This window comes from Agelaius tricolor, unplaced genomic scaffold (genome assembly GCF_023055355.1).
Source record: "Agelaius tricolor isolate 1412-34295 unplaced genomic scaffold, bAgeTri1.0.p SCAF_4, whole genome shotgun sequence".
Classification (NCBI taxonomy): Eukaryota; Metazoa; Chordata; class Aves; order Passeriformes; family Icteridae; genus Agelaius; species Agelaius tricolor.
Genome location: NW_027269264.1, coordinates 29,430,153 through 29,448,916, shown reverse-complemented (window position 1 = coordinate 29,448,916; position 18,764 = coordinate 29,430,153). Strand labels below are relative to the sequence as shown.

Here is an 18,764-nt window from a genome sequence, read left to right as displayed (position 1 = left end):
GGCTCTGAATGCATTCAAGGACCTTCATATCTTTTATAAATTGTGGGGCCCAGCACTGCCCCCGGCACTCAGGGTTAGGCCACACTAATGCTGAGTGCAGTGGGACAATCACCTCTTTGGCTTGGCTGGTGATGCTGTGTCTGATGTACCCCAGGATGCAATCTGCCCTCCTGGCTGACAGCGCAGACTCAAGGCATCAACCAACAGCCCCAGATCCCTGTCTGAAAAGCTGCTATCCAGTCACACCTCCCCCAGTGTGATCTTGTGCTCTAGGTGAAGAATTTGGCATATAAACTTAAATCTTGTCTCCTAAATCTTTGTCTAGTGTTTTAGTCCATCTAGAAAGGTCTGCAAGATCACTCTTCAAGAGTCAACAGCAACTCCCAGTTTTGTATCAATCAGCAAACTTGCTGATACAAAATGGTGCATTCTCCTATATACAGATAATGAATAAATATTTTGAACAGGACTGACCCTTAAAGATATCTATGTGGAACACCCCTAGTAAGTGGCTGCCAGCCAGATATAGCCGCACTCATCACAATCCTTTCAGCTCTGACATTCACCCACAGCATTGTGAACCCTCTCATCCCACAACTGGACAACGTTTTACAGAAGGATGCTGTGAGGGACAGCCTTACTAAAATCCAGAAAAGCCCCATCCACCACCTTCTCTTTATCCACTTGGAGGATATCATAGATCGACACTGAATTAAGTAAACAGGGCCTTTGTGAATCCCACTTGTGAACCAATGTTAATTGCACTGTTCTTTAAATGCCTTTCAGAAGCACTCAGTATAATTTTCTCCAGGAACTGAGGCTAGAACATTTGTAGTTTCCTGGGTCTCCCTGCACACCCTCCATGTAAATTGAATAATATAGGCTAGTTTCCAGTCAGCAGGGACCTTTTCAGACTCCCACGACCTTTGGTAGATAATGCAAAGGGGTCATGTAGTAACGATAATAAAAATAATTCAGGTAATAACACTAGTTTGCATATTCATTGTTAATATACCCTGAAATATGTAAATGTCACAAAAGACCTGTATCATAAGCCAAGATTCAGGTTCACTAAATGCCCTAATGAAACACCTGGCTCTAATCAGTGCTTTTTGACTGTATTTGACTGAAAAGTTTGCTGAAGTGTTTCCACCTGAAGAATTTCTTCATTATTCTGTTTTGTTGTTGTCATATTAAGCATGCACTGACTTTAGGTCACAAGATGCATTCAATATACACAAAAGTGCTCAAATGCTACTATTACTATCTAACATCTTACCTCACAGTAGATTCTTTGTAACAGTAAATCATTTAAATAGAATAGTTTAAATTACTATGGACATAAGACACAATTTTGCATGTTTTATTAATTTTTAAGTGAAGAAATTTAATTTGCTACTGACAGGCAAGTGCTGCATCCAGTAGCAAGAACTGCATCTTGCTATGAGGTTAAATAGAACAGCAGTAAACCAGGTACAGCACTTTACATCAGTTCAAAGCAAGCACTGAAAATACTTGAAGTTATATACATTATACCAGGATTTTATATCCTAGAGCCACTTAAATCACAGTTCTTGCAACCTCCTGCCACACTAATGCAACAAAGCCTCTTTTCCTTTGCAGAATCAGCTGAAAGTCACTGCTTCAGAACTGTTTCAATTCTAGTCCTAATAAACAGAATATTTTTGTTTTGTCAAGGTCTATTGAATGTCACCTTCCTTTTGATGTCTGTATGTTTGCAAAAAATACTTGAATACTTTAGTATGTGCTCTTCATTTTATTTCTTCTTCCTATGTCAAATCCTTGAAAACTTAGGAATTACAGTAATAAATACTATTTTAATACCTATTGCCAGGCTAAGCAAGCCAAAGCTTTCTCTAATTTCTAAATTAATTTTTCATATATATGTGAAAAAGCATTCTAACTGGGCTTTTTCTGTATTTGAAGATTAGCACTTATTACATTAAAATGTATTTAATCTTACTGTCACCTCAGTACACTAGTGTCAAACACATCCTACATTTCAGCAAACATTTCTGTCACCCTAACTGTACACTTGATAAGACATGAGTGCTCACAGAAATGGCTAGCCTGGAAAAATGCAGAGAAGCCTACTGTATGAATATATGCCTTTTTCTAGTAATTGCCTTGGTTTTATCACATGATATTAAACATCTCATATGAAGATTTGCTGTGATAACAATTAAATTGAAACTATCAAGCGGCTAATACCACTGGGTTCCTTACAGATATGATGACACTGTCAGGGGTTGAGCAACTAATCACCATATCATCTCCTTAAACAGAAAATTCCTAGAATTGTATTTTTAAATCAATATGAAATAAAGACAGGAAAAAATCCATAGAATTCTCTTATCAATTTTACACTCTGTGCAACTTTAACAATTACATTACTAATTAATATCACAATATTTTGTTAAGTGAGCGGACATACAGATGTATAAAATGCATCCAAAATTGAGGCCACAGATTATACGAACAACAGGCAACATGGCATTTGATTAACTGCATTGGATTTGATTATTTCATTGGCTTCACTTGAGAGAGAGGGTTTAGGCCACTGAGCAATGAAAACCTGCACAATCTCAACACCTGATACTGAGCCAACAGCACTCTACACAAGGACAAAGGCCTTTAATTCATGCGTAACTACTAAACCTAGGAAAAGTGATTGTATTCGAAGAATTCTTGGTGTATCAAAAAATATTTTGCATTTTTTCTTTTAACTAATTAAAAAAGACAAATGGCCCTCTATTTTCTAAGTAGATAAAAAGAACCACAATGCAAATTTGAATGACAGTTTTATTTAAATTGAACTATATTACATCCAGGCAGAAAATTAGTATTATTTGTATAAAAAAAAGACACATAGCACTAAAAAATACCAAAATTATCACACAGAAGTATACCCTTCCTCCTGCCTCACTTTCCTTTTTCAGAAAAGCTAACACTTTAACACAAAGCTCCACCTTCTCTTGTAAAGATAATTTTTAATATCACATTCATATGCTGCTTCTATCTGGGTCTTTACAGAACCAGATCAAAAAGGTTCCTTATTGTATATAGCAGGTCACGGTTCTTATGTTAGGATATTTTGTGTTTTAGTTCTGATTTTACATCACCTGATACTGATTCTGCAGTAGGAGAAATATTACTCCTCCCCCTAATATTTCGTTTTGCATTGTTCTTACTATCATTTGTTTGTGACAGATTTCTGATGATGTAAGGATGGCCATCTGTGAAAAAGGATTGAATCATCATAGGTATCAATGAATGGGGAAAAAAAGTATAAAACAGACATGTTTTAAAATTTATACACTCAACATGGCTTAATTTGCATTTTACAAGCACCCAGCATATACTCACTGTGGCTATGAAAAATGCCTATAATTCTACATGCAGTCATTAGATAGCAGAATGGGAATACCTAAATGGGGGTCATGCTAAAATTAGTCACTTAGCTGAAAGTCTGAAAGTGTCCTAGCTGAGTTGTCTGAAACTATTTAACAGGTGTACATTCTTAGCCAAAACTGTCAACGAAGAACTCTTTCAAGCTAAACAGAGCTGCTCTGCTTTTGTCCAACATTATTTCAGTTTCTCTTCTTAGATCACAAGTGTGAGACATCCTTTTAGGAATCTTCATCCATAAGTTTATTTTCTTTCATGGATATACACAATAACTACAAATACAATACAGTCTGGCCATATTACTGATTTGAAGACAATGTTTTTCTCTTAGGAACATCAAACTGCTGTAAAAAGGTATGGCATAAATGATTTTCTATTACTGCCAATACTTCATAAAATAAAACTAATCCTATGCGCAAATATGAATTGATGAATTGCGTAACTTTACAGTCTTTTATGTAAAACAGAAATTTGGCTAGATCAAAGTCAGTGACATGTGAAATTCATTGAGAATTAGAAGTAGGTAAAATAGACCTTTGCAAAGACATGATAGGTGGTAACAGGCAGCAGGAAAACTCTCCATGTAAGTTGATCTAGCAAATACAACTGATTAATCAATCATCTTAAAAGAATATGCAGGATGATACAGAGACGAATTAAATTTCACCAGTAAAAAATGTAGGGAAAAAGTTAGGAGAGATTTCTCAAAAAAATCTGGTTTCTACAGATACCTTCTAATTACATCTTTAAAGATCTTACATCAGCCTAATCTTGATTTTCCAAAGTAACTGATCTCTGAAAGTTTAAACTACAGGAATTTACAATGATAATTAAGAAATCTGGGACTGCTGTTTCTCTCATTTTCTAAAGTGACATCTCTACATCTTGAAAAAAGCTTTCTAATGTACAGCTTTAAATTCATCGTGTAGTGGGTTACCTATAAAATGATGTTGTGCAAGAGAAGGGAAAATTTGTAAAATTCAAACTACGGAAAAAAAGAAACCAAAATATTCCCCGACTGAAAAAAATGTATTTGATAAATTTTATCATATAGAAATATGAGTGGAAATATTTTGAAAAGTACTAACCATAAAAAACACTAGGTGAGGCACTTGCCAGAAACTTCTTACAATACTTACAGGAGTTATTCAATGATTTTCATAAATATTAAATTATTACAACATGTTTTTTGAGGAACAGCACAAAAGTCAACAATAACACCTCTTAAATCAGCACTCCCAAGTGCATATACCTAAAATCTGAACTCAATACCTTGAATCATGTATTTACAGTGATAGATCTTTGTATGTTTACTGATTTTTTTCAGAATTTATAAGACACAGTACTTCCTAAACTACTGCCATGACCATGCTTGCAATTAACAGAACTGAAACATACAGTATCTTTGAACTCAGCTATGGGATGTGAGATGTGTATTTCATCACTCTTTTGTATACTTTTCTGGCAACTAGTTAAATGTCAACACTTCATCTTTATAAAGATCAGTAAATTATTAAGTATTTAAAATTGTACTGCATGGAAGGTTAATATTTATTTGCCAAACATAACATTTGCATACCCAAAGAAAATATTTCAAATTAGTTTATAATACTACAGACAAGCATTTCTAAGTCTGTACTATTTCATAAGCCATTCCAAGAAATCTGCATGCTATTGTATTGACTGGGTTGTATTGGCTACCTCTCCTTTTGTTTCACTCTTTCACAAAATCCTATGTTGTGATTTTCAAGCAGTGTTGTTTAGTTTTTTAATCCTCCCTGCACTGCTACCCAGGAAAGGCTTTACAACATAAACTGTAAAGTAGCATTTTCTCAGCAGGAACAACAACATTCCTCTTCAAAAAAAAGGCTTAATAAAAATAGGACTGTAATGAACACACTAGCTTGGGTCACAAAGTGCTACACATAGCACCACCACTGAAAGCTTAGGAAGTTTTGCAGAATGATACTCCTTTGGCTCTTCAAAAGCCTTATCATGCAATATATGATTGAGATAAATGTCTTTCCAGTGTATTAAGCTCATGCACAGGTATTTTCTTAGTTGCCTTATTTCTCTTCATTCCACTTTCAAAAGACTGTCCTACTAGCAACCACCTGGCATTAATCACTGTGACTATACAGCAAACAGTTTCAGACAAACACTGGTGTTCATAATTTATACAGTTCCAGCTGAAACACACAAAATTTCTCCTACTGTGCAGCTAATATCCAGAATATGTACAGTCCTTCCTCCCATTTGTCTAGAAATGAGAGATATCCCACTCCACATTTTCCCACTACAGGCCCTGCCACTCCATTTGTCTAATTTCTGTGCCCTCTAAGATAGCTGTCCCAGATGACACGTTACTTCATAATAGCTCCTTCTCATTTCAGTACTACCAGGTAAAGTGAAAATACAGAAATGAGCTTCTATTATCATTGCATCTATTGCTAGCAGCAGAAACAAAAGCTGTAATACCTTGGATTTATCATCTCTGATTTGGAATCGTTTTGGGGTCTTTTTTGTTTGGTTCGTTGCTTTTGTCTAGATTTGGTGCTGTTTTCTGTCTTAATGTAGAAATGTTGTGCACTTCTGAGAGCCTCAAAAAATCTCTCACAATTGCCTCAATATCTGTGGGTATCAATGGACAGGGAAACACTATACAGTAAATATTTATCTTTTTTTTTTAATTTCACTTTAATGCAGCAGTGAATGTTTGACATTGAATCAATCAGTTTTCTAATAATATAAAAAGGAATAACCACCCTAGGCACTTTCCACTGAAATTGTACTTCTTTCAGGCTTATATACTGCCTGTGATACACAAATGCTGTTTATCAGTATTTTTGTAATGCAGAGTATTAACAAAATCAACAAGAGCAAGAGAAAATTATGGGTCAAGACAAACAAACTGCCTTCTGCATAAATTCCCTTTTGTAGTCTCTCTCTTTACTTTCCAGAAAATAAGAAAAACAGAGCAAACAGAGGAAGTATTAGAATATATGTAATGTGCTCCACATTTTTACTTAAAACCTGCACACTTCTGTGCTTTACTCATATGCCTAGCAGTTGAAGCTAAGTCTTCTTCATGCCCTCACGGTCTTGAAAAAACTTTATAAAGAAATAACCATAATTTTTTTTAAAAAATGAAAACCGCAATTCCTGAAAATTAACTGAATAGAATTGCTGCTGGTTTCTTTACTAGAAGAAAGCACCTATTCCTTCTTCCTGAACAATTTATAGTCTTATATATGACACCAGAACTCTTGTTCTAAAGCTAGGGAAAATGTTTGATATCCACCATTTGCAAGACCTAAAAACAGATTTAGGTGGCTTTAACGTGAAATGAACGGACAGCAAAAGGAAAGTTATTTCATCTCTGATGTCTGGGGAGTACAGGAAGATCCCACTGTTGCTTTTTAGAAAGCAACCTTGTTGCTTTTTATTGCTTACACATGGATCACAATACTGGGAGGGTTGAAAGGCGCAGCAGTGGGATCATCTGGTCTAACCTCCCTGCTCAAACATGGTCAACTGAGAGCACATTGCATGGCATTGCATCCAGACAGTTCCTGAATATCCTCAGGGAGGGAGAGTCCACAACCTCTCTGGGCAATCTGCTGCAGTGCACAATTACCTCCACACTAAAGCAGTTCTTCCTAATATTCAGATGGACCTTCCTGTCCATCAGTTTTTCTTCCTGTTGCCTCTTGTCCTTTTGCTTGGCATAACTGAGAAGAGCCTGGTCCATCTTCTTTGAACTTTCCTTTCACTTACTTATAGACATTGATAAGATCTCCTCTCTGCTGTCTCTTCTCCAGGTTAAACACGACCATTTCCCTAAGTTTTTCCTCACAAAAGAGATGCTCAAGTCCCCTCATCATTTTTGTAGACCTTTGCTGGACTTGCTCCAGGAGCTCCACATCTCTCTTTTACTGAGGAGTCCAGAAGTGGACACAGAACTCCCAATGTGGTCTCACTAGGGCTGAGTAGAGGGGGAGGATCACCTCCCTCAACCTGCTGGCAATGCTCCTTCTAATGCTCCCCAGGACACTGACATTCTTGAGTAGAAAGGCATGTGTATTAAGCACCAGTAAATAAAATAATCAAAGCACTGTTCCATTCTTATGGTTCTCAGCACAAACATCCAAAACAGAAACCTCCAAAATAAATTGTATTGACTCCTCTTGTCGGCCTGTCTCCAACAGTCAACTTTCAGACTTCTCTTTTCAAGCCATGTTTCCCTTCAAATTCAACGTTTTCATATGGGTGAATCTGTCATGGAAAGCAGCCAGCTTCTTTATATACAGAAAATCAAAAGCAGTTTCCAGTTATCTCAGACATTCATACTTGGTCCAAACTCTCACAATATTCAGCCTAACAAGTGCAAGTTTAGCCTGGAATGTTTCCTGATTCACTCTAGTAACAGAAAAAAGGATCCAATATTTTGTCTCTGGCAAGGCCTTGAAATGTTCTCATCTGTAGATGCCTTTTCTGCCGTTCCTCTTTCTCACACCGTAAATTTCTAAGACCTAGAAGCTAAAAATTTATTTATATTCGTAGTTCTTTGAGACCCAAATACTAAGAATTGGTTATAGTATAGGAAACCTAACAAAACATGGTAGCATCTGTAATGCATGGAACTAGTTACTCTACATGGCCACAGAGAAAAACGGACAAATTTAGCTGTAAAGACACAGACATATCAGAAAAAATGTCTGTCTTTTCATATCAGAAAAAACTACAATGGGTTGCTGTTCCATGCTGCATAAATTATTTGCAGTATTCAACCTGGGATTTGTGAAAGAAATGATCAAACAAAATGGATGTAGGTAGACACTTCTGCTCCTGGAATTACCCTGATTTCACTGACATTCCATATTAGGGTTGTAATACTTGTAGGCTGAATTGTGAGTAAAATCTGACTTCCACCTCTGGGTGACATCTTGCAAGAAGCACAAATGACAAGCTGGGTCTGTGACAGAACCATTGCATAACAATTAAAAGAACATATGAAAGTTATACAGGCTATATAACCTATGTACTCCAGAGTCGCATACATACCACAGGGATGAGTAAAGCATAAGCAACCACAGCTCCAACTCACTCTACTCTGTCTTGTATTTCATTAAATCTAGTTGTTGACATCAATAGTATATATTTGTTCCTACAGCAGCTATGTGAGGCAGAGGCACTCTCCCAAAAAGGCATCATCAATGGAGTGTTTTTCCAAAACAACAGCTTTCTACTGTTGCAGACTGTACAAGGTTACGATTTGTGTAAGTTTGCAAAGTAGAGGCTTTGCAATAATAGAATTATCTTCCAGGCTAATGCCCTTAGCACTGAATAATGCCGTGTCTTGGGAAGTAATACAGAAACCCATTGTAGTTTCAGCAATTCAAATTTTAACCCTATCAAAACTTCTTAATAATGCCCTTTTTCTCTGCAGGCTCCTTGCTTTCTATGACGTTACCCCTTTATCTAAATCCATGGTCACAGTATGTTCATGAGTTCTCGTATGTTCCCAGTTTCAGATTAAATCCATAAATCTACTCCTGGGGCAAATATATTTCCGCAGTTGCAAAAGCCATATGTATTCTGATAATGGATAAAATTCTCAATCTTTATATGTCAGTGGTCTTAATTAAAAAATTAATTAAAATTGAAATTTATTTTAATTTTAACTTCAACCAATAAGATTTTTTCATTAGTCATTTGCATATGCATATCATTATGTATTGCTTTTAAAAGAGGATGCAATACTAGTGTTGTCAGAATTAGGCACTGAGCCACTATTATTGCTCTTACTATCAAGCAAGAAATAGGCAGCAAAGCTACATATGTGTTACAAAAAAAATGATTAAGAATCAATAGGACTCATAAAGAAACAGACCACATTGTACAGTCAGTCAGTTTTGACACTCAGATGTCCCTCTATCTTTTGCAATTGCTGTGGTTCTTGGTAGAGAGATATGAAGGCTGTTGCTTCTCTACAAAAGCCAAAATGAGAACTTCGGTTTAGAGCACTCTCTTTCAAAACACATGCATGCACATTTCATGACCAGTAGTCATGTAAATATATTACAAGAAATTATGAAGACAAAGAATATTATTTCCACCTGAGTTTTCATACTGTTTTTTGTTTTTCCTTGCTCCTCCTCCCAATCTTCTTTAGTTTGCAAAATTTCTAATGGAATATAAAATGTCATTTTATGTTTATTTTCAACAATGTGGAAACTGTACATAAGAAGTCCTCCTATCAGTTAATAAAACCTTATCTAAGGGAGTTAAGAACAGGTCCATGGTGCTGTTAAACATCAATTGATCAATCTTCCTGTTTTCATTGGCGTAACTGGGAAGAAGTTTTAAAAGATAATATAAGGAACAAACATGGCATTAGAGGTAAGGATTTTAAATACTGAAAAGGCTTCCTTACATCAGACTTCCTCTAAGAAAAAAAAAGTATGTCCTTTTGATATATACACAGATAGTGTTGCTAGCTGTCTCCAACACTAATGTCAGAACTGTCTGCGATGATAAAAATAGCTAACAAAATTATAGAAACTTTTTTTTTTTTAGTAAAAATTGAACTTTGGAGAATAACACGAAAAAAGAAATCTTCCTGTCACCCTACGGTGCTTGGGATAGAGGATCAAGGAAAAAACATATTGTAATTACACATTCCACAAATTTTCCTCTAAATTCTGTTTCCTCTAAATTTCTGTAAAGCTGTTTAATCATCTTCAATTCCTGTAAACAGGCACCTAGGAATTTCGCAAACCTTTTAATGCCATGTAATATTAAAATAAAAGACAGTAATTTTCAGTCATAAAGCCAGCCCTGCAAACTGAAGAGTGTGCTATTTCATGAAGAGACTCCAAATCTAGCGTCTATTCATTTCCCGATGACAAAACAAAATGTTCAGGTCATTTGACTACTAGTATTTTCTTCCCTGAGTATTATCTAGACAGTTGGCTTGGCAGTACATTAATATCCTCGCCCCTGATGGAGTTGAAAAAATTGAATATTGTTTTCAAAAAATTCTTATTGAAGTAACACAGTTCAGGTGACATATATCTGAAGTGGAAGAAGCCTTCACCTTTTTTATGATTGCTTCTTGTGGGAGAAATTCTGCAGCAACTTAACCTAATCTAAAAACTGTTCAAGCAACTTTTCAAGGTCACTGTTAATAGAGCAAATTTCTGTGTAAATGCTGATTGAACAAAGCTAAGGTACCCAGGGCAGCATTAAAATGTGAATCAAGTGCATTCATAAAGTGGTTGGCTTGAGTAGTAATTGATAACCTGTTATGTGTGGCACTCCTATTTCACTTATTTCTTCTTTTCTTCAGTCTACTCTGTCACACCGTACATTCTCACATTACAATTTTATGGTCAAAAGTCACAAACACAGCAGTTGAGGATTTTTTTTTAAAGTTTATAATGAATAGCATTGGGACTACAGCGAAGTCCATTTATAAAGAACTGCATTTACCTCTGCCAGAGAGGATCCTCTGCTTTATAACAATGCAGCTCTTTAAGCTCTATGAAGTGAATGGGTCATGTTTAGAAAGAACTTACCGCGTAAAACAGTGAGTCTCGTGGACACACTTATTTCGCCAACACTGTTGGAAGCCACACATTCATAAATAGCTTCATCTCGGGGTGTGCGCAGCGGCTGTATTCTGAGAACTGATCCAGATCCATCATCAAACTCTATTACCTATAAAAGGAAACAAAAGCTGTCACAGATGTTGTTACAAATACCTATCCCTCAGCTAATCTGTTCATGAACAGTGGCCTGTTGGTATTCAAGTCACCAAAGACAGGTTTGTTTCTCAAATTTATGTTGCAGGACAAATTCCAGTCACATGGGAAAATGTTTAAGTGGAACATACATTGTTTATCAGTGAGTACTCAGTGGCCATTTTAATATAGCTTCAAGAAATACAGGACAAAAACCAAATGAACAAATGAAAAAAAAAAAAACCAAAAAAACCAAGCCAGCAAACAAGGGCTCTAAGAAAAAAGTCTGGGACTTAATGATCTCTTATTCTGAAGTTCACCACCAATGCTTCTCAATTCTCTCAGCTAAAGTACTTTACCTTCAAGTGACAGTTACATTCATTTTAATTGCTGCCAGCTATATTCCCTCTCTACTCACAGAGCGCAGCTCACTCACTTATTTGGCTCCGAAGTTAATGACTGTCTGCAATTTCTGAACCAAACAGGATGACTCAGTTTAGCTTTGTATTTAACCCACAAAATAAGTAAAGTTATCTAACAAAGCGATCATTTAGGAGGCTAAATAGTACAGCAAAAGTTCTAAGATGTAGTTTTAAAATTGCAATATTCACACAGTAAGTAACAACATTTATATGAGAAAATTCACTGAGCAGATCTTATTTCCTTCTTGATCTGAAGCCAGAATCACTTCAAATATTGTTGAGTACTGCAACACTCTGTTGGTCCTGGAAAAACCTTCTTAATAGTTAAGTAATAGAAGTAATCTCTTTAATCTACTTTTTTAAAAATAAATTTAAAAAATCGCTGAGAGATATCAGTACTACCATCAGATAAATGGTACTTATAAACAAAGGACAGACAGATTTTTTGTCTTGTTTTTCTCTACAAAATAATCAATATATACATGCACAAAGTGATTTACAGATATGTCTATTTGCACATCTCTTTGTGTCCTTCTGTCTCATTTTCACACAAGGAACCTACGAGACCACTGTACATGTTGATAAAAGAGAGCTATAAAGTCTGGGGCCAGAAATGGTGGTAAATATGCCCTGCATCTTGCTATTTTCATTGTTGGAATCGCTCAGTTTCTACTTAGCTTTGGGAGAGGTGCAAGTAAGATAAGAACCCTGGAGTTTTTTGATACTGAATTTTGTTTGATAGCCCACAGGATGTATTTTTCTTGATCTTCCAGTAAAGCCATCTTAAACTAATCTAGATAAGACAATATATCCACCTAATGTTAGCACAATTAAAGGAATAACTAGAATTCTCAATAAATTGACATTTATAAGGGAAAAATAATTTTAAAGTCTTTAGGCAGTCGGACTAACAATTTATAGATACAAAATGCAAGTATAGGATCTGAATACTAACAGACATACTTAAAATAGAGTAATTGCTATTGTTTAAACCTGAATGCTGAATAAATGTATCTGGACAGACACTGAAAACAATTGCAGCAGACTGGATTCAGCAAATACTGCAGAGATTGAGTTTCAAGTCTGGTGTCTCAAAAATACAAATCATAAAAGGGATTTATTTTTTCATGCAATGAGTTCTCCCCTTTCCTGCATACCACAGCTAGTTAATTCCTAACTCTTCCCCATCTATTGGATGAGATTTTATTTTTTTTATGACAGATATTTTTTAATAAAAGCATTTTTGCACACAAGGTAGAGTAATGTAATTTTCAACTTTTATTTTTCCCTTTTCTGTTTCTTCTTAAGTTCCTCTGAAAAGGACTTCTCAGCAAATTAAAGCAGATTTCTATAATTCCTATTATTTGAAATAATTTGCAGGAAGAGGAGAAAAAAAGAATCCTCATTCAGAGTCTATATCTGTAATATAAATAAAAGCTGAAAGATTAATAAAGAAGACCCTCGAGGTCTTACTGAATATTTTAATTTCAAAAGCACTGCCTAGCTTTCACTGCTATTGTCAATAAGTTGGGAGAATTAGCTGGTGAGCAAGAAATTTCAATGACAGCAGTCTTCAAATATATAAACAGTCAAGAGAGAGGAAATAAACTACTTGTTCCCCAATTGCTACGTACATCAAGTTCCAGCAAGAGTTCTGGTTTCACGTGGGGCACAGGTAACCATGACAAGTTTCCTTAAACCCTGTAGGAGACTGTACAAGTTTATTGAATTATAACAAAATAACCTCCAGAATGCTTGGGAAAGCATGTGCATAAGATGGACCACTAGAATGACCACTAGAATCATTTCCAGCTGTATTTACTTTATGAAGACAGGTGTTCAGGTAAAACATTTTGATGTGTGTCATCATTAAGTAACTGAGAGAAATATAGAAAATATTAACGTGAAAGAAACCAAACTAAATATTCTCTTACTGGTCCAGCTGAAAATCTCAGGACACTTCTTGTTTCCCAAATGTTTTATATGTATTTTTTGAATCTCATTTCTACTGTTGTTCTTTTCTTATTTAAAGATTCTATTGCATGAATTACCAGCCTTACTTTGAACAGCAAGATAAGCTGTTTAAAATAATGATTTGATATGCACACTTTGTAACTGCTCTGCTCAGCGGACATGATAAAAATTATAAAACACTTGGCAAGAGTCATCTATTTGTTCAAAATATACTCCATCTTACTTGGCTATACTGTTTGTTCAACAGTCCACTAAAGGCATTTTAAAAACATTTTAAAGGTGTTTTTTATAGTTACATGCAAATAATTTTTATGGAAATAAAACTACTCTATGTTTGCCTATTCTCCCTAAAAACAGGTACACAGATCCCAAGAAAGCAATATATTAAGGAGATATACCATGACATATTGCAGAATAACACACAGTAAACATATACATGCACCATCATTCTCTGTTTAGAATTCACTTTGAGTGAAAGTTCTGTGAACAGAAGAGGATAAATTGTGTAAAATTTATGATAAACCTTCTATGTTAATCCCTCTAGCCAATTACAGCTCTGCATATGCTCTGCAAAGTGCAAACAATTTTGGCACTAGGAGGTAACATTTAAATTAATGATTTTGTTTTTCATGCTGTAGTAAATACACAAGCCAGAAATTATAATGGGTAATGAACAAATTTCAATGTCTTTAGATATTTATTGAACCAAAAATCAAGAAAATAAATTTGGTTTATAGACAAAATGCAGTTCTTCTAAAAGAATCTAACCTGAAAGCCAGGAAAAACGATCTTCACAAATGCTAATAAAAATTAATATAGAGGACTTTAATATTCAGTTGGTTGTTAATAACTATATGTTAGATAATTTTCTCATAAAATGCATGTCACAAACATTTTATATACAAACCTTTAATCTTTGAACAGTTGCTTTCAAGAAAACAGAACTCTCATATCTAACACTGAAAACATTTAAGAGACAATTGCACACTCTTAGTGTGTTTTGATATCTCTTCCAAAAGCTTTCCCCCATTTTCTGAGTTTTTACTTCATATTAAAGGTCAATCCATATTTGACATTAATTATTCTTGCCACTACAAGAGGGAATAATACTTGTTTTCTTATTTCCCTCAAAAAATCAGAATCCTTTGAGCAGATTATTTTCACTGTTTCCTTTAACTGAAGATTGTGGAGAGAAACATCTTCCTCCAAGCCTTTTCCTAATTTATTGTTAAGAAAAAAATCAAAAGCAAGCAAGTTTTATTTTTTCTCTTCAGCAGCAGGAACTACAGTGCCCCTTTCATTCCTTTCATCAGAAGGGGTAAGGAATTGTGGCAGCAGAAGCAGCCAAAGACTAAGCCTGCTCGATGCACCTTGTCAGAAAAGGAGATGGTTTGCTCTTTGGAGACAGCAGTCACTGCTCAACTCAAGTTCTTCATAAGCTCTCCATGAACCAGCAAACTGAACAGAGGCACCACAGAGCTCCCAGTTCAACCATGCAAGCTTAGAAAACAGCAGCAGCAGTTTTCTCTTTAATGGGTCTACGCACAACCAGTTTTCCAAATTAAAAACTTCATTAGAGTATTCCCACCAAATTATCCCTGATAGTCAATTCTATTCTGCTAAATCACCGTTAATAAAGCGCACAAAGTGGGATTAAAAACAAAATTGGAATTAAAATGTTTTTCAGAGGAACAGAACAATGGACCTAATACCTCAAATCTCTGATTGCTGACTTTCTTTCCTTTTTTGTTCCAGACAATTTTAGGTCTTGGATCTCCTGTGGCTTGACAGATGAATGAGGCAACTCCTCCTGAAACCCCTGTCTGGTCAACGGGAGTTCTTGTAAACTTTGGTGGTGCTGAAAGAAAAAAAAAAATTAACTATATTAATACAAGCAGTAAACATAATTTTTAAAAAAGTCGAATCAAGACTTCAAAATTTAAAAAAAGGAAATGCTTTGTTTCTCCAGTGATAGCATTCACCTGCATGAGAAAGCATTATTTTAAAAGACCTAAAAGGTCAAGAAAGTACTTACAGATTTTACTACTGAAATTTGTATTAAAACAGAAATTTGATGGCATTGGAATAGCGAGATCACACATTATATTTTATCACGATTATAAATAAAAAATCCAATTTGACTTCTGTTGCAAAATGAGCTCATCAATCAACTGGAATAATATCACGATTAGCTACTTGATGCTGTGATCACAGGGTGTCATGAAAACAGGAAGCTCACCTTTGAGACATTAAAATCAGTGACATTTAGGAGAAAGCATTTGTAATTTTGCATGGTGGAGGTAAATTATTATGTATTAAGAGTTCAGGCAAAAAGGATTGTATCAGAAGAGAGATTTATGCTTTGCTAATTTTCCTGGCAAAAATGTACCAAAACCAAAATGCAAGAGCACATTCCAGCAAAACAGTGTACTACTACTGCCATGGGGAAATTATGAAACAACTTCTCTGATGTCAAAAATTGCCAAAACCTTAGTAAATAAAACACACTTTAAGTGAAAATACTAGAGATCCTTTCCCAGGCCTTATGTCTGGACCACAAAAAAGGCAAAAATATATTCTGATGAAGAGCATCTGGGTTTCAACAAAACTACTCTCTTTGAACCCTTTTTGTTTTAACTCAGCACTGTGATATGTAAAGAGACTCAAATGAATCTATATACTGACATTCTGTGGCACAAGTTGTAATTGTGGGCCACCAAGTGAAAAATGACACACTGCCATTCACCTTTAAGGTTTTTTTTTTTACATTTTGTGAATTCACTGTTAGAACTCAAAGCACTGAAGGAGAAACACTTCATGACAAAGTCCAAGAGCACACAGTAACTCTGTATAGTACCTCATAGGCAGCAAATAGTACACATAGCAATAAATTAAATTAAAAACCTTTCACCAAACTTAACTGCTCTAAGGTGTACAACCAGTTTTCCAGAAATTTCTTATGCAGAACTGTCCAAAATCTGGTGGAGGACTATAGGACTATAGCTGCTATGACTCCTTACAAAAACTGAATACTGGCTTCTGCAGAGCATTATTACCTACATCGTGGAGTTACAGAAATATGGCTGAATGCTTAGCTCCAGCTACCTGAACAACAGTATTTTTGCCATCCTGCGTGAACTTTTGCTAACCAGCAATTAGTAAAGCTTTTGTTTATTAGCCACCTAGCATTAGAGGCATAGATAGCATTAGACACAGGAAACAAGGGCAGTTGTACATAATGATGCAATTTTCAACTTGTGGACTCTTCTCAAGGAAAACAAGGTTTTAAGGCTGTATATAAAATCCACTTTCTTGTATGATGTGACTAATATTATCTACATCAATAAAAAAGCTTCACAGGCCAGAATAGAATGGAATTGGGTTGATCTTTGTTTTTCACTTAGACCATAATCTAGCCGAAAAAAAATAAGGTATGTATCTGTCTGGTCAAACTTCTTTTTACATAAGTAAGACATTTCTATAAAAAAACACTGCCACAACTCTCCTCCAATATGTAATATTGGAAGTAAGTCAGTTATTTTTCAAGTATCATATGATATCAGAGAAGATAAATTATTCTTAGAACACAAATAAATTTATAAAATTATCTGCCATGGGGACAGGTAAGTACTATGCAATCCCTCTTTTTATTAGTCTATCAAAATGTTCATCTTGTTACATATAAAGCAACTACCATCAGTGTAAGGGTATGTGAAATCATAACCCAGCAGAAGCAAAAATGAAAAGTGGTATTTGTTGCCTTTATCTTTATAAAAGTTGTTAATTAAGGTTTGACACAAATTATCTCTACAATTAATGTTGTCAGTTTCTTGACATTGATTGTGACCTAAGCTGCTAGGCACTCTGACAGCAAACACAATTAAACTGCACACACAGTTGTGCTTATTAACATGAGGGCAATTTTGATTGAGAACTGACAACTATTTTTGATCTCCCTTAACAACAGCAGTGCATAGTTCAAGAAAAACTCTCCACAACACAGTTCATTAAGCACAGCAACAATCTATATGGAAACCTTCCACTGCAATTAAATCTTCCAAAAAAATAAGATGTAATATGTTACCATCTATGATACCAGAGTCTTTCAGCACTTTTGGAACTCTCCTTGGTAACATCAATAAATGCAGTTAAAATCACACAATTGTAATTAAAATAAAATAAGTGAAATTCACTTAAAATCATCTCATATTTCTGTACTTAAATTTTCTTAAGAGAATCATAAAAATTGCTGCAGTATTACCTTTTAAATGCAAGAACAAGCCAAGTTTTGCTTGCTTATATAGCTGTACCTACTCAGATATTGATACTAGTAGTGAATTTTGATACCTTGTCAAGCTAAAAAGAAAAAAAAAAAATCAGAGTGGGAGATACCCGTAACTTGGACTTCTGAAGAGCACCACAAGCTTTGGCATTCAAGAGGCTGAGGGCTCCCACCATCTCCTACTTGGTACGCACTTCTTGCTGGGACTCTTGAGAAGCCAAAGTGACAACTACAAAACTAGTACAAATTACACTCTTAATATGCAAGGGAAAATTGAATTTATTGCTAGCTCATGTTAAATACACTGAGCTTGCATTTATTTGTTTTACAGAGTTTAACCCCACAGAAATTAGGCTGCTGCTTCAATGAACAGTCAAGCTGTCCCCTCAAGGGCCCTCTCTGAAATGAGAGATGGTTTACCACTATCCAGATAGAAGTGGAGTTTTTTTGCACATTATGGCTCCATAAAATATATTTTTAAAGTGACACTAAAATAACTCATTTTGATTGGAACATTTGAATATCTTGGCATGAGCATAAGAAATTTCTTTCTTCCCTTCTGCGCCTCTACATTGACTTTCTAAAGTTTAAGTAGAGTTCTGAAACAGTGAATTGAATTAATTAATTCACATTTCATTATGTTATAGAATAATCCATTTTAAAGTTGCTGTTTTGTTCCCTGTGCTGCAGTTTAAGGAACTGCAATACTTTTCGTCTGCACTCAAATAAAATGTCTGACAAAATACTTTTGAAGTTCAGCCCCCTTTTTTCCACAGCTACTGCAAACTATTTTTGTGTAGAGACATTTTTATGGACATACTCCTCTATGAAAAGGTGAATATGAGGATAAGACTTCACCTTCTTTAAAGTGAAAGCTAAAAGGATGCCTGCAGTCCAACTACAGCTAGCTCA

At 35.2% G+C, this 18,764-nt stretch overlaps 1 protein-coding gene across 40 annotated transcripts in view; it reads right to left on the bottom strand.

The window, feature by feature from the left end:
- PTPRD (protein tyrosine phosphatase receptor type D) overlaps positions 1–18,764 on the bottom strand; it is a 1,154,223-nt gene that overhangs the window by 205,989 nt on the left and 929,470 nt on the right. For all 40 annotated transcript variants that reach the window (XM_071425013.1, XM_071425049.1, XM_071425014.1 and 37 more), the window contains 2 exons: positions 15,283–15,428; positions 11,010–11,151 (listed from right to left, as the gene is read on the bottom strand). In XM_071425013.1, coding sequence (XP_071281114.1) covers positions 11,010–11,151; positions 15,283–15,428 — 288 coding nt within the window. The remainder of the gene's footprint in view (positions 1–11,009; positions 11,152–15,282; positions 15,429–18,764) is intronic.